This window comes from Alosa sapidissima, chromosome 11 (assembly GCF_018492685.1).
Source record: "Alosa sapidissima isolate fAloSap1 chromosome 11, fAloSap1.pri, whole genome shotgun sequence".
Classification (NCBI taxonomy): Eukaryota; Metazoa; Chordata; class Actinopteri; order Clupeiformes; family Clupeidae; genus Alosa; species Alosa sapidissima.
This window is the reverse complement of record NC_055967.1, coordinates 14,148,621-14,172,066: the sequence shown is the minus strand read 5'-3', so window position 1 is coordinate 14,172,066 and position 23,446 is coordinate 14,148,621. Positions and strand designations below refer to the sequence as shown.

General features: G+C 41.5%; 2 protein-coding genes across 6 annotated transcripts in view; both read left to right on the top strand.

Moving 5' to 3' along the window:
- The window catches only part of acte1 (actin, epsilon 1), a 5,093-nt gene extending 2,803 nt beyond the window's left edge, over positions 1–2,290 (top strand). Inside the window, exons 7-9 of the mRNA XM_042110509.1 lie at positions 212–403; positions 1,156–1,337; positions 1,940–2,290. Coding sequence (XP_041966443.1) covers positions 212–403; positions 1,156–1,337; positions 1,940–2,083 — 518 coding nt within the window. The 3' untranslated portion in view covers positions 2,084–2,290. The remainder of the gene's footprint in view (positions 1–211; positions 404–1,155; positions 1,338–1,939) is intronic.
- Positions 2,291–3,631: 1,341 nt separating this feature from the next.
- shank2b (SH3 and multiple ankyrin repeat domains 2b) overlaps positions 3,632–23,446 on the top strand; it is an 85,522-nt gene continuing 65,707 nt past the window's right edge. For 4 of the 5 annotated variants that reach the window (XM_042110805.1, XM_042110804.1, XM_042110803.1 and 1 more), the window contains exons 1-6: positions 3,632–3,797; positions 11,948–12,064; positions 17,709–17,917; positions 19,447–19,650; positions 20,035–20,106; positions 21,725–21,833. In XM_042110805.1, coding sequence (XP_041966739.1) covers positions 17,723–17,917; positions 19,447–19,650; positions 20,035–20,106; positions 21,725–21,833 — 580 coding nt within the window. In that variant the 5' untranslated portion in view covers positions 3,632–3,797; positions 11,948–12,064; positions 17,709–17,722. Of the gene's footprint in view, positions 3,798–11,947; positions 12,065–15,480; positions 15,876–17,452; positions 17,575–17,708; positions 17,918–19,446; positions 19,651–20,034; positions 20,107–21,724; positions 21,834–23,446 lie in introns of those variants that run through there. The other variant, XM_042110802.1, reaches the window with a different exon arrangement.

Sequence of the window (23,446 nt, the reverse complement as noted above, 5' to 3'; positions counted from 1 at the left end):
CATGATACAGGATGAGTTAATAGTAAACAGTAGAACTACCAACAACTGCTGTTGTTTATGTGGTGAGAGTCGCCACCTCCTGGTGAATACGTGGAACTGCACTCTTGCAATGCAGCAACCTTGAGCACTTATATCAAGCAGACATTGACATGTTATGTTGCACTGGAACTCTGTCTAGATAAAGACACAAACTCTGTTTTACCTTTTACAGCCGAGAGAGAGATTGTCCGCGACATCAAGGAGAAGTTGTGCTACGTGGCCCTGGACTTTGAGAACGAGATGGCCACCGCTGCCTCCTCCTCCTCCCTGGAGAAATCATATGAGTTGCCCGACGGCCAGGTCATCACCATTGGAAACGAGAGATTCCGTTGCCCAGAAACTCTTTTCCAGCCCTCCTTTATTGGTTAGTAATGTCTGGTCTTAACGAAATGGGGTTAGCAGTAAAGCTGTAATCTGCTTCTACTTTCTCTAAAGATGGATGTGAGTGTACACAAGCATCAAGTAGCAAATAGATTTCAGGAATAACTTAACATCCGTCATAATTTGATGATCTTTTGAGTTTTTTGATTCCTCAGCACTATCCGTAATGCATTTGGTTTAAAGCTACAGCCACAGCGAAAACCGCAGTTAAATTGAAATATGTATTCAATGAATAATTCTCAATCACACACCTCTATCACAACTCTAGATGGGAAAACAATATGATTCAGCTTTTGACGGTAGCCTACATTTCAAGTCTCAAAGGGATTTAATAGAAGTCAAAGTGTTTTGCCCTGAAAGTGAGCTGAAAGTTTCTGTACTTTTACATTTCTCTTAAAGCCATAGCATTAAAAAAGGTGACAGGGTGACAGATCACCTCTTAGCTGAGCTCATTTGGAAAAAAGATGGTGTAGTGTGACTGCAGGCCATAGATCTATTTATGGGGGAGTCAAGATAGTCTTATTCATTGATTCTAAACACCCATTACTTTCCCATCTGTAGAAACATTCCAGGACCTGGGAACATTTTGCTTACACATCATTCATTCCAAACCAAATGTAGCGTAACTTAATTCTAATTTCACATTGGGTGTAGGTCTATTGTTTGTCATGATTTCTGAATGTTCTTGCTGTTTTACTGTACGTCAGTTGCTGTCTTTGCCGTTTCCACATCCAGGTATGGAGTCTGCTGGAATCCATGAGACCACGTACAACGGCATCATGAAGTGTGACATTGACATCCGTAAGGATCTGTACGCCAACAACGTCCTGTCTGGTGGTACCACCATGTACCCTGGTATCGGTGACCGCATGCAGAAGGAGATCACTGCCCTGGCCCCCAGCACCATGAAGATTAAGGTACAGAATCATATATTACTCAGCTATTTTAAATACACTGAGGATTACTGCCAAAGCAATTTATTTTTTTCCAAAAAACTGAAAGGACTCACAGACACCATACATTTGTTTTGCAATTGCAGACAGAAAATGAAAATAAAAATATCAAAGAAATTATTTAGCTTGATAGGGAAAAGCAGTTAGTTACATTAGTTCCTTTATGTACTGTAGCCTGTGTAAATGCCATCAATCAATCTGTTTCCCAGTGATTATAGTTTCAAAAACTGCTGACTTGATTAAAGTAGTTTGAGGAAATTGTGTTTATATTTGGAGAGATCATAGCATATTTCCAAACAACACAGGAACTTACAGCTCACAGAAAACAACTATTTCCATCCCCCACTGAGAGAAGCCTGCAGCAGTATTGATGAATTTCCATGTAATTATCTGTAAACAGTGTGCCATGACTCAGTTCATGGTTGCATTGCATTATGTTAATTTGGTTAATTTGCAATTTCATTAATCCAGATGCAGTCTGCTGTGCACTCTGATTTCTCAGTCAGTGTAAGGCTGTGGACTGCTGTTAACTGAACCTGAGCGCTCATGTATGTGTTGTCTTACAGATGATTGCCCCCCCTGAGCGTAAGTACTCCGTATGGATCGGTGGCTCCATCTTGGCCTCCCTGTCCACTTTCCAGCAGATGTGGATCAGCAAGGATGAGTATGAGGAGGCCGGACCCTCTATTGTCCACCGGAAGTGCTTCTAAACGCCAGGCCCTCCCCTTCTGTCAGCTACTCGTGCACCTCTGGTTCCTTGTCTGTTGTGGTGTTCCCCCGTGTCTTTCAGCTGTGTTGTTTGGTACTTCTCATGCCCATTTGTCATCATCATGAACATCTTCGTGACATGCCTGTTCCAAATTTTGGCAAATTACTGAATAAACTGAAGATATGTCAAACGTTTACTTTTCAACAAAGTCTGTTGTTGTGGTTATTTCCCCCCAAAATTGGATATACATGGATGGATTTTAAATCACACATTGACTAAATGGTATTGCACCCAATGTGTCCACTGGGTGGCAAAAAAGGACCATCCCCACCAATAGAGGTTTGGCTGATAGAAGAACTCCCACAAGGACCCTTGTGTTTTTGTTCAAGTGGTGAAAGTAAATAACGAATGATGATTGCAAGTGAATACGATGTCGCTCAGTGAATCATGTTTACAAGAGTTTGAATCAATTAATCTGAGCCTCTTTTCCCCAATTTTTGAGATTTCACAATCAATAGGCTTCAATCAGTGTGAAACAATCAGAAAATGGGTCTGCAAAATCTAGGACAGAGCTATCAGTCTCTTGATGGCATAAAATATGTTTTATAGATTCTTTCCCAATCCATCTGTCATGGAAGTCTTACCAAGGGAAACATATTACTGAGACCCAGCTGGGTCGATCCTGTCATCAGATGTCAAACACTTCTACCCACATTCCACACAAACACTCAATGTTTTACAAATGAATCCCTTTGAACTTACAACACAGTCTTAATGTCAAACTATTTGTCGACAGCTACAGTATTTTTAGAAACCATAACTCAGAAACATTTCTCGGCTTCCCTAACCTTTCATGACTGCCCATTGCACACAGAACGTTGCCTCCAAACCTGCTGGTCCATGCCAACAGTATATGATGTTTCCATGTATAAATCCCCTAGCAGGCCTGTTTCTCTGCTGCTACTGTGATCCGAGAAGATGATTTTTTTGTGCAGTGTACCAGAAGGTCATGGTGCCAGACCTGGTAGTCTGATGCCTGCTGCTGTGCGAGTTGCTTCTGACCCAGTTCCAGCTGCCAGAGGAGTCAAAGACAAATGAAGGTGAAGGCATCTGAGGGTGCAAATGATTTATGCGCCCACGAATCCCCTCTTGGGAGCAGTGTGTGGGGGAAGGAGGAGGTGGTCATTAATTTAGCCCATAGGCAGTCATAGGTGCTTTTAATATCATTTGATCCTGCACATTGGCCATATATTGGAGTTGTTGACCCAAAGGCAAAAAATAATGGTACACAGAGTAGTAAAAAGCCAACATGTCACATTTGTGCGTCACTTGAACCCGTACGTGTCCACACAAACTGGTAATTACAAGGACTCTGCGGCCGGCGACATCCCTCGGCTCCTCCTCCAATCGGCAGCATCCGCTCAGAGCTGTTTGTTAAGTCCATGTGCCAATTGATATTTTCTCTCCCTCCCTCCTGCATCGACTGCAACAGCTGCACACATACACTCAGCCACACATAGCCACCGCCTCCTGCTTGTGATGCGGAGAAAAGCCGTTCCCCTCAAACCGCGCTCTCGGAAGGTAGCATCTCACTCTTTGTTTTGGAAAAGAAAAAAACTCGGCGTTATCGGGAACTCGAATGGTTTTACTTTTTTGTCTTGTTTGGAAGATTTACATTTTTCAAGGCAGGAAAAAGTACAGCAAGGACTGGACAGGTAAGCATTTTGGCTTTCAGACCAACCATTTCTAGTAGGCTACTGTTACATCTTGCTGGTGCATTACAGTATGAGAAAGTGTCAAGAGGAAAACTTCCTCAGACGCTTCATGTTTAAATGTAACCTAGGCTACACAATGTGTTTCCTAAATGTGCGTAGCAGGTTTGTACCTCGATAGTTACACATACTTTCTCAGCAGGAAACTTTGGTTTGTAAATGGTACAAATTGCAATCGCAAATAGACAACGTCCAAATGGCGAAAACTTTGCTTCCATTTTGTCATAGAGCACTGCATTGTTTTTACGACCTCATTAGACCCATCTAGCACACAGAAAATGCTCCTTGATACCTATGGACACTACACTTTCTCTGCCACAGTTCTCGCCTCCTGGAGCTTATCATTGACTACCACGGAGGCCCAATTACCTCAGTCATAATTACTGGAAGCAGGGAATTCTAATGTGGAATTCAGGTCCACTTTATTTTTTTTCTGAGCAGTTTCTGTAGGGAGGTGAAATGGTGAATACTGGATCAAACCCCATCTTATCAACAATGGGGTCAATTTATCTTTGGTATCCATTCCACATTCCACTTTTTTGAAAATTGCTTAGGTGCTGAATTATACTGGTGAAATGAAACAACTCTTTCCAAGATTGTTGTAAATATGACCAGACTGGGAAAATCCATATATTCTCCTCTTGGTGGGTTATGCTGTATATAGATGCAAGATGAAGACTATAGTGGTTCTCGTCACAGCATGATGCTCCATATATATATATATATATATATATATATATATATATATATATATATATATATATATATATATATATATACCCCAGATGTATGCTGACAAAGTGCAATTGTGCCACAAGTGAAATTGTTTATGATTACTAAATTACAGAAAGGAACACTCTTATTGCATTTCCTTATGACCAGTGTGTAGGTAGCATCATGTGAAGTGAGAGGAATGATGTTATAGGCACTTTATCTAAACCGACACATTTGACTTTCATTGAAGGTTTTTTTCATCACTGGACTTTGCAAGATACAGACAGGCAACAATAATGAGAGCTACATTCTTTGCTTTTCTGAAAGAAATAAAATTCCTATTGATCAGCCGCTGCTCTTGACTCTCTTTTGCTTTGGGTGTACTCTAAGTTCTGAGCTTGTCCTCTCTCGCTTCTGAAGTGGTAGTCAATTTGTTTTTGATGTTGCTGTGAATGGTTTTTTACGGCAACAACAGCAGTGGCAGAGTGATATAATAATCTGCTTGTTTCTCAGGTGATGTGTGTTTTTTTAGGTCAGCATTATTCAGGCATGTGATATTATGCATACATGGAGCTTTTTCCCGCTACTGTACTGGCTGGGGTCTCCTGGGCATATCACACGGCGACTCCATAGCAACCAGAAAGAGCCGTCATTGAGCCCATATATATGTAGGTTTAAAATGCCTCTGTATGTTCCCCATCCTCCAGAAAACTTCACACCCATCACATGCACTGGGCTAATTTTTACCCAAAATGGACTGGCTCGGTTCTCTAAATGTAAATGCCTGATGCTTCATGGAAAAGTACAAAAAATTCAAATCAAAGCAATGGTATACATTTTTAATCATACTAATGATGTATTAATAACATCTGCTGTGAAGAGTAACTGATTGCCAGCGGTGTGATTGCTGAATGAGACATTGAGCACTGCATTTGTGTCTGAGTGAGTGAGAGAGGAAAAGACAGAGAGGGAGATAGAGAGGTAGAGAGAAGAGGGAGGGTGAGAAGAGAGCCTGTGCTGGATCACTGCGGGTAGCATTCACCCAGTGAGTGGCCAACACCCCCAACACATACATGAGGAGCCTGCTGTTAGAACTACTGATAAACAACAAACACACACACACACACACGCACACAAATAAACGTACGTTCATACACACACTCACAGAGAGACGGTCAGTGGCTTATATGCCATTATGCCATTTACCATCCATATACCAAATACCATATACCATCATACACTCACACTCTTTAGATATGGTGTATTCTATTGTGCAGACACTGTATTACCCCTACATATTACAGAAAAATACTTTTTCTCTCTCTCTCTCTCTTACACACACACACACACACACACACACACACACACACACACACACACACACACACACACACACACACATGCATGCAAAAAAGCATAAGTGAGAGAGATCATTTTGTGAATTCACTGTAGGACAAGTGGATGCATCTAACACATCATTAAGTCTGAATATTTTATGGAGAGAACCATTGCGGACACTTCATAGGACTAGATATCATGTACTCCTTTACGTACTCTACTCTGCTTTAACTGGAGCTACCATAACCCCCTGCCTTGTTTGTTTTGCAGTGCACACAGATACTGCAGTATTTCTTGACCCAGTACTGTAGTGGTTGTTATGAGAGGCTCCAATATTTTCACACCATTTTGGAGGAAGAAAATGCTCTAAGGCAATTTTCTGAGATTTTCTTTGGGAAAGTACAAGAAAGAGATTTTCTCTTTTCCCATTTGGATTTTGTGATGCATGAGAATGTGACCAGAATTTGACCAGAAACATTATCCTTATATCCACTGTAGATATGGACGTCAGTATGTGTTCTTCAGAATGTCGCGCTTAGAGCAGAGAGAGAGAGAGAGAGAGAGAGAGAGAGAGAGAGAGAGAGAGAGAGAGAGAGAGAGAGAGTTTTACTTGCAGCCACAAGTAACAAACAAAAATGGTACCCGAGTACAATAGGGGTCAAAGATCAGCAAACACAGTGTTGGAAATAGCAGTATAAATGTCTCTGACAGCAGCGTCCGTCAATCATAGTTTTGAAAAGGAAATGTGTAGGTGTTCTGTTACTTAGCTGCAGATAGGAGATGTTGCCTGGACTCTGCGTGGATTGTTGTGTTCAACTCCTACCATGTAATAGACATTACAACAGAGCCACATTTGGCAGAACGTATACTCTAACACTAAAACCAATTAAAGTAGTGAGATTGAGCCATTAACTAAACATCTTTTTAAAAAAAACAAAAAAAAACCCCTCTAATTCCAGGCAATCAAGATATGCTGTATAATATCAGAGAAGCATGTGAAAGGTGGAGAAATAAAAAATAAAAAGATTTATGGTTGGTTCTGGCAAGACTTGACAGATTTATTGTTTAATGCATACTGTATGCTCTGGTTGCAAAAAGCACTTATTGCTCAGGCTGCAGTTGTGCAGATATGTCCGACCAACTTTGGCTTCCTTTCTTCATAAAGTAAGCGCCCGATGCCTGACGCCTGTACTTTTTACAGTCATTGGTATGCATTCTCTTTGTGTTTCTTTCCTGTGGAGACTGTGGCCTTCAACCTTTCAAGGGTTGTCAGTGTACCTGTCTGAACCCCCCCCCTCTCTAGAGCCCTCCCTCATATCTGTTGACGTTTTGACTCTGTTTTCCTGGTGTGAGATGATATCGCAAGGGGTGCATTTTTTGTCATAAGAATGGACTGGCAACATACTGTACTGTACTTTGATATTGCTGTTGCTGGTAGTTGATAATTGGACCAGCATCCACATTACTTATCAAAGCTTTGTTCTCCAACCTGTCAAAGCCACTGTTATTGAGCTTCTTGTCTGTCTCCTAACAGGAGTGCTTGAATAAGGATTGTTCTATCTATCAATTTCTTAAACTGCTGCTGCAAATATATCCTGCCCATGCACTTGAATTCATTTCTAATACACTATTTGTAATATGTAGATTTATGACATTTGTTTATAAGCGTGATATATCGGAGCAGGCCAGTTGAAATGACTGTTGCTTAGGTTTCCCACTCACTCTAACATCCAACAGATCTCACTAGAAATTATGTCACTGAGGGGAGGGACTTCATGCCTGATTTTAAACACTGACTATGCTTGGGTAGACACCAGTGGTATCCTAGTTTTCTATTTTTGGCCTTGCAGTCTTTACTCCAGGTAAATCAGTTCTACCAGAAGACTAAGTAGACAGAATAGAATCAGTTAACCATTTAATTAGTAAAGGAACGGCTTGGATACAAGCATGGCCCCGTCTCGGATCCGTCCAGCGATGAGCGGATCTCTTCTCCTGCCGATGGATGAAGCCAGGGGCAGGGAGCCCCCCCCCCCCCCCCCCATGATGTGGTAGGCAAGCCATGCCCGATGGACATGGACTGCTGGCAGTGGTGGCTGGAGGGGAGGTGGAGGGGATGTCAAAGTTGGCGTACTGAGAAGCAGAAGAAGTGTTAGGTGGAACAGATTTAAAGTGCCCACTGAATTCCTATAGACTAGCGCTGATTGAATGAGTGAATGATCAGATTGCAGGGCTTTCCTGAAAAGTAGGCAAAGCTAAGATTGGCTCCGTGAAAGTATGGGAGGAGTAAAGGCTACACTACGAGTCTTCCTAGTAGAACTTTCGCTGAAGCTATCATGTCTTAGATTCCAGTTTTGGAATAAGAAGTGTAAACTCCATACAATCAATGCCCTTGTAATTATCTCTACAAATACCTCAGCAGTCAGCATTCTAACTTATTCTTCACAATGGTGTCCTTTAGCCAGTCTCACACAAATGACTGAAAGACACTTCTCCAAAGGTTGGGTTACTCTTTGCGCAGAACATCTCTGAGGGCTTCCAAAGAAACCATGAAGAGAATAATCAAGCTCTAACGTCACAGATGAGAGCCCTGCAGTACTGTATGCAGTATGTTTTGTCATCTAGAACAGAAATGTGGAGCAACAGTGGATTTAAAGCCAATTTTGATTGGTTGATGGACAATAATTTACTTGAAGCCATAAAACCAGAATTGGCTTGACTAAAATATTTCATGTGTCTGGACAGTGGGTTTCACGCTGCACTCTATCGCTCCATCGGGTTTCGTTAACTTGATATACACGACAGTTTAAGATCTACATGGCACTCAAGAGCAATTTGGAGTTGTCTGAGAAAGAGAGCCTGACGGAGAAATGGCCACTGTTCTCTGGGCTCGCTGGCCTATTTACTGCTGCGTGGCACCTGGGGTGGATGGCTGGCGCAGACAAAGATTCAGGGCAGCGCTGCGCTCATTGAGGCTGAGTGATGTGTCTCTTCCCTTCGCGCTCCCCTGGGCGCCACTGCCTCGGCTCCTCAGCTCGCTCGGCTCGCACAGAGATGTGAGCCTGGCCTAGATGAAAAAAACATGCTCACGCAGTGAGAAGGAGGGCCGCAAATTCATTACGATTTAGCGTGATGCGGCGTGGGGTCGGATGTTTGTGGTTTCAAAGCAGAAAAGAAAAATATATAACCAAGAAACAAAACCACAAAAAGGAAGTTAATGTTATTGTTAATGTTAGGATGTAATGGAACTGGTAATGGATTTAAAAATGTTGGAAAACATTGGAAAGAGTAATGAGTTGGTACAGTTTAAGTATTAGCTTAATTCAGTGGCACCCTCCCACATTAGATAACTGGTTCCAGTTATGTATATGTGGTTTGTTAGTCTGTTACTGGGGCATTATACATTGTACTTTTTGATTTTAAATTGTACAGTTTAAAAGTTCTTACTTTTTTTGCCCTATCCGCATCATCAACGTGGTATCTGGTAGAGCACTAGTTGTTTTCCTCCTGGAGGAAAGCATCCATTCATCATCTGCTCATTCTGTGGCTGAAACTCTTTCTATGGTGTCAAAACATCCCTGCACTGCAAACATCCCTCGCTCTGGATAGAGCTGCCCTATGCAACAATCACTCGGCCTTTAACCATTCTGAACAGACATCTCACCTGCTGCCTCACATCTCAGGCAAGGGGAAAGCTTCAAAGCTAATCCCTGCCCCTGGGCCAGAGTGAAGTCTGGGAGTCCTGTGGTGCTGTTGAAATACTGCGCAAGGTGTTTCCCTAAGAGAGGGCTGCCTCTGTCTGCTCATCTCAAGAACTCCCCCTAGGATGCTGTCACTCACTCTGGCGCTGTCCATGTGCTGGTGCTGAAACCAGCTTTCATGTCCTAGAAGCTTTATAGGCAAATACATTATGTATATTTGACTTGAGGAGGAGAAAAAACATGCATATTCTTACAATGTTTTGAGAGTAGTTTTGACAAAAGTATTTGCCTATGCAATTGACTCTCTTTAAATATGAGCAATATGCTAATTTGGTCACCATTTCCAGATAACAAGGAATCTTAGCAGTTATCACTGTATGAGTGTGATGAGTGTTTTTGTGAACGATTTCTTGACACATTTTCTAGACAAGCACATGGCATAGTAGTACCCTATCTTAACTAACCTTGTCACCCATGCAAACAGTGCTGAAATATCTCTACCAACACTAACTGTGACTTAGACACTGTCCATGTAAACAATGCTGAGTGAAATATCACCTAAGTTGATGATATTAGTCGATGTGACAGTTGCCATTTGAATCTCAACTTTAACATCTGCATATTTATCTTAAGAATTTACCATTTAATACATTTGTTATTTCTGATGAAACGATGCCCCTCCCCACTTTCAAAAGTACAAAAGGCTTAGACAAATGGAATCAAATGATTCACAATGTCTCAAAATTAGCCTATTCTCTTCTTTAATCATATTTCCATGAACTGTATAGTGTACTGTGTAGTGTGTGTAAAGGTGATTGGTTACAGTACAATGTAGTAAAGGATGGAAGCCTACTGTACCATTTGGGATTTTCAGTACGTTGTAATTCCCATGCCATCTTGCTGGTGACCCCAGTGAAGAGTCCCTATTATGGCCCATCTCTGTTCTACTTCAGTTCAATATCGGTTCATGTCACCAACTTAGTCAAATCACATTTAAAAAATGTATGCATTGTTCAATTCTAAAATAATAATTTATTAAAACTTTTTTTATCATGTTAAATGATTTGATGGTTGCATTCCACTGGCATCGATAGGTAGCGAATAATGGAGATGCACTCTCATGACCAAGCCCACACACTAAGGCATTTTGGTTCAATGGTGTTTGATGAGTAGCAGGTGGAGAATAGAACCTTCTGTTCTGGCCTAAAACAATGACCCTCTGTTCCCATAGACGGCTTTAATGGACACTGTAGTGGATTTAAGGCTCGGAGGTCGATAATGTACGCAGACGTAGGGGTCTGTGTTTCATCATGATTTATGTATCCAAATATCTTTCTGAGTCACAGACAATGTAATTGCCCTGCTTCTGCAGAGTAAGACGATCCACCTGGGGGCTATGGATATTAGGAGAGTGTTGAACAGCACATTTCCCATTACATTCACTGTATCAGCAGCAAAGGTTTGAACCAGAAGCCAAGACAATTAACTCCAGCCCTCCGATGTTTTTAATTAAACTTATTCCTCCTCCGCTTGGTATTAAACCGGTATTAACCAACTGTGTGATGGGAGGCATCGACACAAGCAAGCCCAGTGACAGGTTCCACTCTAAAGCAGTCATAAGGGAACCATGCTTTAATTGCGTATAACCCGGGAAAAAAAAGAAAACACAGAATGCTGAATGCTGACTTCTTTTTGGCTTTTGGCCTCTCTTGGTGGTGTGTTTTTGTATGGGTGGGGGAAGTGTATCTGACAGGTATGATGAATGATGCCACTACTCTCTCTCTCTCTCTCTCTCTCTTGCTTTCTCTCATTCTCTGGTGTCTAGAGCTGTGGTTGTGGTTTTAATGGGGGTAGGGGTACATACAGCCGGGGCTCTGTGCTGAATACATTCATGACGTTGGCCTAGTCAGCTGACTTCCAGACTTGTGTCCCAGATAGATATGGTTTACTCTCAGAGACACATGCACTCAGAAAAGTGTTGGGTCTCCTTCATGCTCTGGTTGTTCAGTCGTCTGGATGGATTAAAACTAGACATTTATCTTTGGCCATTTGTGTAACAGCTGTTATCCTAGAAAACCACGTACACACCAACATACTTAAACATTTCATGGTGAACACTTTTTAGTAAATGATTGGTTAATATATTATAAGCAATACATCTTTTGGGCTCATTGCCCCTGTACTTTACCTTATTTAAAATGGCATGTTTGGTAAAGTCAGAACATCTGCTTAACGTCGACTAATGGCCTGTCTGTAATAATAATAATATAATAATAATAATATTTATTTATATAGCACTTTTCAAGCATTGAGCACAACGTAATGTAATTGTAATGGCTGCAGGATGGATGGCACCGGTAGCTGTCTGTCTGAGTGTCCTCTCTGACCTCCTCCTTGGCTGTGCTGTTCCATCCTCTGATCCGTTGCCAGGCAATACAGAAGATAAAGAGCAATAAGAAGGTAAGCTTGACCTGTGTGTCCTTTCACCTTCCAGTGTGAAGTGAGAAACGCAAGAGAATGGGATTGTTATTTTTGGTCATTTCTGATCTATGGATAAATGTGAGAGAAATGACTCTAGTGAAAGAGTGCAATGTTCTCATCACCGAAAAATGCCGGAGGGGAAAAAGGATATTACCAAGCAGAAAGCCCTAACAATATATCTTTCTGTATTCGCCAAAAAAGTAAGGATGCCCATTTATTATCGATACAAACATCGGTATTGGCAGATAACAGACAAATTGAGAGGAGAGCCGAGATTGAAACGTGGGATGAATGAAACATTGCAGTTTTCTCTGAGTGCAATGATGACAGACTTCCTTTGGTCAAAACATAGAGCATGTTAACCTCCTTCTATCAGCCCAAAATCTTCCTGTTATGTTATGGTTAACAGGTAATTTCATTAGCGGTTTAATTTTTTTATTATTAAGGAGTGTTTTTCATGTAAAGGTTCAACTTCATGCTTATTCAGTAGATAATTTAGTGCTCCTCACAATCCCAGACTTTCATGTAGCATGCTTGTTTACATGGAAAGCAAAACAGGCTATAATGGCATATGTCTATAGCGGGACAATTGAAACAGCTGATCTGACATTGTCCAACCAGGCTGTAACAGCATGTATTTTATATAAGTGCACAAATATGTATAATGTATATAATTAATAAATGTGTTTATACAATAATTGGTAACACTTTACTTGACAGTATCGACATAAGAGTGACATGACACTGTTATGAACACATGACACTGTCATGACACATGAAACCTAACCCTAACCCTAACCTCTAACCCTAATCCTATTACCCCAACCCTAACTCTAAACCTAACGCTAACCCTAACCAGGTAGGGGGTTGAGTTTTCCCATGTTATCCAATGGAGACTGCACAGGCTGTCGGTTGTTAAGGGCACTTGCATGGATGTGCAAGGGCCTAACCTACGTATAAAACCTAGTAAAATGACACTTTCTACAATAGACACGTGATATAAATGGGAAAACATACTTTTCTAACTATAGAAATTTCAGAATTATCCATAGTGCATGATATTTCAATAACTGCGTCATACACACTTCATGATGATGGCAATGAGTTGTTAACAGACATTAACTAAGACGTATAGCCCACCAACAGTCTTCTAAAATCAATCTTTTATCTAAAATAACAACTTTTGGGAGTACCATTTATATGTTGTAAAATGTTGAAGTTGTGAGAAGTTTATATGGCTTAACTGTATGTTTCATTCATCCCCCATGCTGTTTCAATCGTCCCAACCAGGAGGGATGAATGAAACATTACACACGTCCCACTTTTGCTGTAATAATTCCTGAACGGTTTTGTTCAAAGCTGAAAATGCAACTGTATTTGACAGAGGACAGATGTAGGTTGCTAGTGACAGAATATTTGCTTTCAGTGTGGTACGATCGCTTTGTAAATTACGTTTAATTAAAAAGTGTTTTCAACTGTCCCGGCTCTCCTGTCAAATTATCAAAATTTCTGCAGACATGCCTGGCTGGTAAATCGGCAAGGCTATACTCAGCACTGTCTATTAGAGTTTCAGAAGAAGTATCATATACTGTACATATGTTCAAATAGGAAAAGATCTAAATTTAAAAAAAAAATGTTGAGTCAAATAGTATAATTTAATAATGATTTCCTTTTTTTTCATGAGCGAGTGTCTACCTTTAGGGTAGAATGAATGAGAATGGAAGTTTTATGGATGTATCTGCCTTCTGCAATAGGCCATTACAATAACAGTGATAATTCAAGTACACTTTTAAGGAAATTATGTTTTTTTTTTAAAATGTTTATATATCTGTATCGCAGCGGCAACCAGCCAAAATGAGTTAGACAATTTCAGTAAACCAAATACTGAGAGAAATCCAATATTGTGCATCTCTTACCCAAGGTCCTCCTCAGTACTAGTAGTAGTATTGATTACACCTTCACTGGACAGTAATGCCAGCAGAATAAGCATAGCAAAAGGAATAGTGCTGGTTGAATCAACTGGTTTGCTCAGTCCTTTGAGGATGAAAGGGTGCTGTGGAGTGAGCAAGATCAAATGACAAGCTTGTTTGATATGGAGGGAGTGTCAGTTTATAATCCTCCATCCACGAGAGATGAAGGTTTAGGAATATATTGAATAGGGATGCACAATATTGGATTTCTACTGCTATTCGATATACTGATATTTTCAAAGTCATTTTGGCCAATGGCCGATTGCAGATGCCAATATTGACACATCTTTTTATTTCCTATAAAGGAATACAATGCAGCTCTTTTACCTTAAAATAAAAGCTTCAAACTCATTTTGATGCTAGAATGACTGCCAGTGTGCCTAGAATGCTTGATTTTGCACTATGTAACATTGTCATGAATAATCTCTGGCGCTTTCTACTAAAATACCTGGCACTCTCTACTAGCCAAACAGGAAGCTTTCAAATGGATGGACACTGCCAGCAGTGAACTGAAATGACCAAAATTACATTAAATTATCTCTGACTGTTTTCACTCTCTTGTGTTGATACAAAACACGGCAGGAGGAGAGAAGCCCAGGGTTAGAGTAGGGGTACAGTGTCCCCATTCAGAATAAACGTGCTGCAGAAACAGAAGAATGCTGCAGAAACAGAAGAGGAAAAACACTGTTAAAGCTCAACAGCGAGACTTTGTGATCTGTTTTCAGTATTAAAGAAGTAGTCCACAATCCAATACACTTCAGCTAATTACTCTGGCTCTGTTCAATGTGCATTTATTAAAAAAACAAAAACAATCCTGGCTCTGTAAACAGGATGCTAATAAAGTGGCACTGGCTGAAACATGCTATTCCATCATGTCGCTTCAGGACCATAGTAGTCCGGTGGCATAATGAAAATACCGCTACCGAGGTGATAAAAGCACCAAATTTTGCATGGTGTTTCCTTAGGGTCTATAGTGTAATTTTTGCCTAGGAGCCCTCGGAAAAAAAACTTTGTGACATGTCATATTAGAAGTATATCATTATCAATGAAATACTGTATGCTTAAGTTCCTACACAAAATAAAGTGTTCAAATGAATCCCAAAGTTAACATTTTATATGTTTATTTATGTTTATGAACATAACTAAAGCTTCAATACAAAGTATTAGCAATATAATCTTTATTGGCCCTGTAAATTATAATTTTGCACTGTAAATACGTCCCGGCCTACATATTTTTCTTAAAGGGATCACATATTAATCTTTACTGAAATTCAACTTATATTACAATATATAACAATAAGTGACACTAAAGGCTATATATACTGTTGTTGTGTAATTTATGTGTAATTTATGTTGATAAATCACCCCATCAAGTGACTATCCAAACACACTAATCCTGTGAGTAGAACTAGTGCTGAGAGACAGACACAGATCTGTAGCTGGAAACCATACAGGTATCCTGTCTCTGCTATATTACAGAGGCTAAGCAAATGTGGCCTTTTTTAGTACTTTGATGGGAGACCTGCTTGGAAACGTATGTTGATGCTGGAAATGGTGGTGTTAGTGGCTGTCCATTAAAAGGCACTCTCCTCTCTGGTCAGGATAATATCAACCCCTATTGCCTTTGTGATGTCATGAATACATTTAACTGCAGGAAAGGGCCTTTGAATGCAACGGTGAAACAAACTCCTGACTCACTGTGAAAATGAAAGATTAGGGGGATCCCTGAACCTCTCGCCAAATTCCCAACATGGCTACCTCACTCTCCACCTCAGGCTGGTGAGCATTCTGGCACATAATGGCTGCAATGCATCACCCAGGTGAGTGCTAAATATTGGTGGTGCTTAGTGCAGTACTTTCAGAGCATAGTAAAGCACTATATGTAACATGTTTATATTGTTTTACCCAAGCATTAGTATAAGTATACGTATATACTCTTTTGATCCCTTGAGGGAAATTTGGTCTCTGCATTTATCCCAATCCGTGAATTAGTGAAACACACACAGCACACAGTGAAGCACACACTAACCTGGAGCAGTGAGCTGCCTGCTACAACGGCGGCGCTCGGGGAGCAGTGAGGGGTTAGGTGCCTTACTCAAGGGCACTTCAGCCGCCGGCCACTGGTCGGGGCTCGAACCGGCAACCCTCCGGTTACAAGTCCAGAGTGCTAACCAGTGGGCCACGGCTGCCCCCAAAACTGAGTTACATTTTACACATTTTAAGTAAGGATGGCTGTTAGATTTTACAGTGTATGAGTAGGCCCTATTTTGCATAATGAAAGAGAGGGAGAGACTCTAAAGCCTGTCCTAACAAACAATTGATAGGTAGGTCTGCAAAAATAGCACAAAGAGAGGCCCATCACTATGATTTACCTGGCATTTTCTCTCACTAGGTCTCGTCACTTTCTCTCTCGTCACTTTCTCTCACTTTCTCACTCCTATATGTAGACTAATCGATTTTCCACATTAACAAATCGTACTAGCGTATTTTGATGTGAAAATGCATGCCCGATACGCAAAATGCATACAGGTTGACAGGTCTGTGGCTGTCATAAGCTTAAACGTTGTGATGAATAACTTTGATTAACACCAACGCCCAAACGCCCCCGTTGAGAAACCCTAATCTATAGTTATGGGTTATGAGTTACAACAATGTCAAATCAATCAATAGCCTAATGAATTAAACAATGAAAATGAAGGAAAATAGCAATAATTAACAATATTGTCCATTCAGTCAATAATATTATAACAGTAACAATAGCATGGTCAGATTACATTAAAGAGAATATCAATAAAAACAACATCAATCAACAGCCTAATGAAAATATGATATAAACCATAACGCATAAGAAGCTGAACTAAGTGCATGTTGAACAGATATGCCTTTAGACCCCTCTTGAAAGACCAAAAACTATCACAGGAATGGAGACGACTGGGCAACTCATTCCAGTAACATGGAATAGAACCAAAATAACTGAAAGTACATCTAGCTGTACTGTCACACACAAATAGGATTTAATGTGATGCAGCCTAACATAAAACTAATGACCAAACTGTGAACTCAGTAGCTACAGTATATGAATGACCTAGTCGAATTGAAAAATAAAAGAGGAAACCAAGATCTCATAACATTTTTGTTGCTTTTTAATAATTCCGCCTATATTAGCCTATAGCCTACAGGGCTTTTTGAGTTTTTTTTAAGGTATAAGGTGTCTTGGAACTCTATTTTACACTTATAATTTGGAAGATCTACTGGCCTGAGCACAAATTAACAAAAGGAAGCTTAAGTGGTCTTAAAAGGCCATTACCCTGAAAGTTTTACTTGAGAGGAAAAAAACAAAAACGTTTTTCATGAATATTGTTTTTAAGTGATTTGACATTAAATTTCAATATTTCAGCTGGGCTCCTAGGCTGTAATCATCCAAGAGGTCCTAAAGAAGCTTCATGTAAAATGTGGTGCTTTTATCACCTCGGTAACGGTATGACTTAATATGTGCACTACCCAACTGGACTATAGGAGGTAGGGTGTAATTTGACTGGCCAAGTATCAGCAACCTTTTGCCAGAATCATGGACTACAGTATGTCTTTAATCTGCATTTCTATAGCACTCAGGTGCTCTCCTCTCGCTGAGTGCTTCCCATGTCTTCCCCCAGGGCTCCACTGAGAGATGACCATGCCTCAGAGCCCCACGTCCAGCGAGGAGATGGCCCAGAGCTTCTCCGACTGCTCTGCGGGGTCCGAGTCGGAGAGCTCCAGGGAGGAGCTCCAGCCCATGCCGCGGCCCAGCAGCGGGCGTCTGGACCCGAGCACTGACTCGGACTCGCTGCTGATCTGCTTGGTCATACCCGACCTGCAGCAGTCTGTGAGTATCGGCCGCCCCTCCTGAAAACATGATAATAATGAATGTGTTGGTGTCAAGATCTCAGCAGGGAACTTGAAACATCTGCTCAGAGACCATATCTGGAAAATGTAACATTTATTGGGATTTCTGAGATGGATGTTTATGGCAGGAGTAGCAGGAGTGCCTCAGATAATGTGCCGACAGAAGGTACTTAGCACTGTGAATGGAGATAATCAAGAACCTAACAGCAGTGATTAATGAGATGCTGCAAGATTAGAAAATAAGATTCTAATACAGTCTGTTTAGGTAGAATCCATCCACGTTGTCTTCCTTGAAAACTAGACTGTTTTTGCGCATGCACAAGCAGAGATGTTATTACCCTGCATTTTTGCCTCCTCTGGGATATCATGCTTTAGATGTTTGTTTTTCCAAGGCTTTCTGCTGCAGAAGCTAGAGTCCTTTTGTAAATGCAGTCTTTGTTCAAATACCCTCTTGTGAGCTTCCAGACTTCTATATACACTTTTATATCATGACAGTGGCACAGTTTCAGTTTATAGTAAGCTGACATTGAACACAGGTGTCAGCAGTTGAAATTTTTTCATCAAAGCTGATAGATAATGTCAGTGAGTCATTTGAAGTTGAGAAGAGTGCCTTTGCCCCTTCCTTAATTAATTATATAGAAGACAGCTTTTGAATTCTCAGGAGTATTCAAACCTCTGTCCCCCAATTAAAATCAGTCTTTCTTAATCTGTACAGTAAGTGCATGTTGTACATGACAGGTAGTGATGCCAGCAGTGGCCGGTGTTTCGTTTTGAATTAAGATTTTTTAGGTACAGTCAAAGGACCTTCATAGAAGGAAATTAATAATAAGCTGAACATAACCACTAACAAAGCAGGACTCAGTTTCTCAGCAGATTTTTTTAATGAGGATTTTTTCACTGGAAGTGACATTGCTTAGTGTAGTTTAACGACTGTGGAGCGAACACAATCCTACATGCGGAAAACTGAGCCTCATTTTAAGTATTCACACGTGTCATGACCTTAGGCTGAGAATTAACTTCTGTGGAAATATGTGTCATTATTTTGGTTTTAAGGTCGCTGTTTCAGTCTAAAAGAAGTGGAGTGTTTTTGTTTTTGTGACTGCACTGCAGCAAAACAGGCAACCTCTTTTAGTAGGGTCCTCAATTAAGTGACCTGTCCTTTCCTTTTTGTTTTTGCTTTATCAACAGTCGCTGTTTGGGGATTAAAATTTAGCTGGTGGTAAACAAATATGGACAGCAGTAGCTTGTTGTCAAAAAGCAGATTGGGAAAGGCGGTAGCATACAGTCATTTGCATACACTCTTACGAAGTGTTGTGTAATTAGCTGCAGGGTTGACTGCAGTAAACAAAGGTTATGGAGAGATGCTGGTGGGGGGTGGGGTGGGGTGGGGTGCGGGGAGGTGTGGGGTGGGGGGGCTTCAAGGGGTTCCTGAAGCTCTTTTTTCTGCTGCTGTCTAAGCTGCTGAGCCATAAACTGAGACTGACTTGACTTCTTCACTCTATTGAGCAGAAATCCATGCGCTTCAAAGCCGACGCCACAGTGTGGGTGGCAAAGCAGGAGATCCTCTGCACCCTCACCCAGAGTCTGCGGGACGTGCTCAACTACGGGCTCTTCCGGCCGGCCGTGGACGGGCGCGAGAGCGGCTTCCTGGACGAGGAGCGGCTCCTCCGGGACCATGTCCTGCCCACCAACAAGGGCATCCCCACTCTGGAGGTAGGGTCACTCATTTACCTGCAACACTCTACATGCTTGGAGTGAATGCTCAGTAATGAGGTGCCATGCTTTATGCTATTATGTATGTCAGAATGACTCCTGATTTTAAATGAGATATTTTCCCCACCACCCTCTGCTGAGCACTAACATGAAAGAGGCTTGTTATGTTTTCGTTCTTTTTGACTAAAGCTTCCGAGGCTTTTGTAAATCAGACCCCTAATGTACACAGCAGCAGGGGGGCTTTAAGTTTTCTGTCTGTACGCCACAGGATGTAGTGAGTCTGTGCGGCGCCATGAACCGCTGGTATCTGCACTTGTGATGAGTAGCTAGAGCGCTGCATCCCCACTAATTGGCCCTCCTGCTCTGTTTTGCATTCTGTTGAAGTTTCGCTATAAGAGCAGAGTCTACCAGCAGCCAAATGTGGATGAGAAGCAGATAACAAAATTGCACACTCAGGTGAGTTTTACGTCTGTTTACCTGGGTGGAGGATTTTGATGCTGTTTGTATTGCACACTGTTTGTGTGCATGGATGTTTGGTGTGTGTGTGCGTGTCTGTGTATGTGAAGAACCATGTTTTTGGAAAAGTTTATGTAGAACTTCAGACTGCTAGAACATTCCCTAGTTCAGCAGTGCGGCGCATGTCAGGATGTGCTGTCACAGTGAATCTCGTGGTTGGTCATGGTGCTGTTTAGCTGTGTGGAACATCATCAGGGTTGTGTGGGGGCAAGCTGAAAGAGGCAGAGAGACTTTGGCAGCTGAATGTCTATAACAAACTGAGAGGAAATGAATTCCAACAGTAATACCAGCACAGCATGAATTAATGATAAAGAGCAACGGCCTGGAATATTCATGTACCTCTTTTCAACTTCCTTTTTCCTCCTCCCTCACTTGCCTTTTTCTCTAGAAGCGGGGTAGCAGATCTCAGGTCAGCTAAAGGGCTCATATTAGGAGCCAGTGCAGGAACAAAGGCCCCGTGCTGCTGATGTTTCATCGGGGAAGCACACTAATTGCATATTTTCCCGGTGTCGTATATACTGGTTGTGTCAGCTGATCTGTTCATTTGCTCAGGGATTTGAGGGCCGATAACACAAAACAACTGATTGAAATGGTTGGAGGCCATGGCCTGCTCTGTAGTTTTGACATCTGCCAACTTTGTGCCACCACTCAGATACGCAGTGTAGTCCTTCTCCCTCAAAGAATGTTATATGGGTTACGTAACACTGATGTCCAACATTTTAAAATGATATCATACACTGAGACTGTAAAACACAAGAGGACATGCCTTTCCACTTACGTCCCCTGCAGGTATGTGAGGGTAATGGATTTATAGACATATACTGCATACACTCGAGTCCTCTACAGTGAATTATTAAAGGCTGGGTTTTCAGTACGTTCCAGTGTGTGCCAAGGGTTAAATAATGTATATTTCCCTGCATAATGCTGCGCTTATGAGTTTTTTGACACATGTACTCTGCATCTGCTACGACTCTCCCCAAATTCCAGTTTAGTACATCTGTTCAGTTGAAAATGTGTTTCAGTTGAAAGTGTGTTTGTGTGTGTGTGTGTGTGTGTGTGTTTGTGTGTGTGTGTGTGTGTGTGTGTGTGTGTGTGTGTGTGTGTGTGTGTGTGTGTGTGTGTGTGTGTGTGTGAGGGGTCTCTCTCCTTCCTAGAGGCAGCTGTGCTCGCTCTCTCTCTCTTTCTCTCTCTCTCTCTGATGGCGCTGTGCTCAGGGAGCTGCTCTGCTAGCTATTTTTATCCGGCCTGGTAAAGGCTGCATGTGTGTCCCTCAGAAACTACATGAGAGAGAGAGAGACAGAGAGAGAGACAGAGAGAGAGAGAGGGATAAGGAGAGGGAGGAAGAGAGAGAGAGGAGAGAGATAACACTTATCCAACATTAATCCTGCTGTCATGTGCCATAGCCACACTATTCCATCACTGTTCCATCGCTCTTCTATCATCTATTCCATCACTCTTCTCGCCTCTACAGTACGTATCTGTCTCTCACTGGCTCTCGCTCTCTTTATCTCACGCTGCATGTGTCATCTCTTTCAACACTCCCTTTTATGCTTGTCAGGCAAACCTGCGGAAATTCACGGACTACATCCAACAGCATCACCTGGACAAAGTTTCCAAGTTCCTGGAGAAGGGCCTGGACCCCAACTACCACGACTCAGAATCGGGTGGTATGAGACCCCACTCCCCACTGTGCATGTTCCTGTGAGGCAGTAGTTCAAAGCTTGGCTGTATGCAAGAAAAACATGCGCAGCCCCATCTTTAAAGTAGCCTTTGTGACCTAGATACATTAGCCACTGGCATCCCATACGGGTCAGAATGAATTATATCCCACACCACAAATTAATTACGAGGAACCCAAACACAGCATACTCTGCAAAACCACGGTTCCATAGCTTCCATATCGCTCACCTTTTCGGAGGGCATGTAGATGGAATTTCTGATCAGATTGGTGCATAGCATTGATTGAATCATGCAAATCTGATGAATGTTGTTTAGCTATGCATGTGGAGGAAGCCCTCTACCCAAATAAAGGAATACATTCTCAACAAATATTTGCTAACCCTTTAAGAAAACAGCAAGGTGGTGAAAGTTTGCCATGGCTTTCACTGGTCAAAGACGTCGTGTTGTCTTTGAAATCCAAATTTGCACAAGTGTGGACTGGCGGGGGACTCGGGGAGCTCTGCCTGGTTATGCCTCACTTCCTAATTGATCCCGCGAGGATTATCGATTCAGCAGCTGTGGTATCTGAGCCTGCCCATTAAGGGCTAAATCTGCTCCGAAAGGGGCTCTGACGACGTTTGGCAGCTAAAGTGTTTAATTGAAACCCCCCATGGGGTGCTGGGGCTATGGTCGAGCGGCACTTTCATCGGCCGTGGCAGCCGGGGTCATCCGGTGCCACGCGCTCACAGATCCTTGCCTCCAGGCGCGCATGTCTGCTTTGGATGCACGGCCGCTGCTCTGCCATCCGCCATCCTGCACTGCTCTCAGCTGCGGCTCAGATTGGCCTGGTCACACTCACGGACACTCGGCTGTTTTAACGCAGACTGTTTCACAGGAGAAAGAAAACCCCAGGAATATAAGAGCATAGACCACCTATATAGAGCAATCTTATTCAGATATAGAAGTAGCAATACATGTATACATAAGGTACTCAGAAGTATTCTGGAATATATTTGGTTTGAAAATCATTATTTTATATTTTCTAGAATAAAACAGCAAAAGCATGCTGTAAATTTTAACAAAACAAAAAACAAAACAAATAGTGTATACTATCAGAGCTCTGTTTCAGAACTGACAAAATATTAAGAAATCGATATTGATTGTGGTAATAATTATTTGCAATACTTATAGACGGAATATACATTAAATACACAATTAAACAATAATTGAATTCAATAATACAGTATAGCATTACATTTTTACCAATCTATTCCAAGACTAGCCTACTCCATCTGTGCAATGGAGTACCTCCAAATATCAGTATCCTTTAACTAAAATACTAAAAGTACCATATATTGTAAATGCGTTGTTTTTGCCTTTATCAGTTTTCTCCATTGTAGCCTTTTCAGTTCAGTCCATCTTTCAGCCTGTTTAGAATGTTTTTGTTCCACTGCTTTTCCCTGACTTTGAGCACCTAATCGGTTGTTATATAACAGTATTCCCCAAGGATAGTTACCACTTGAGAACTGTCATTTTATATAATTTTCTCTAATCTTCTGCCCAAAACCTTAACAAATGTTATTAATTCATATGAATGTGTCTATGTAATCAGTCAACTGAT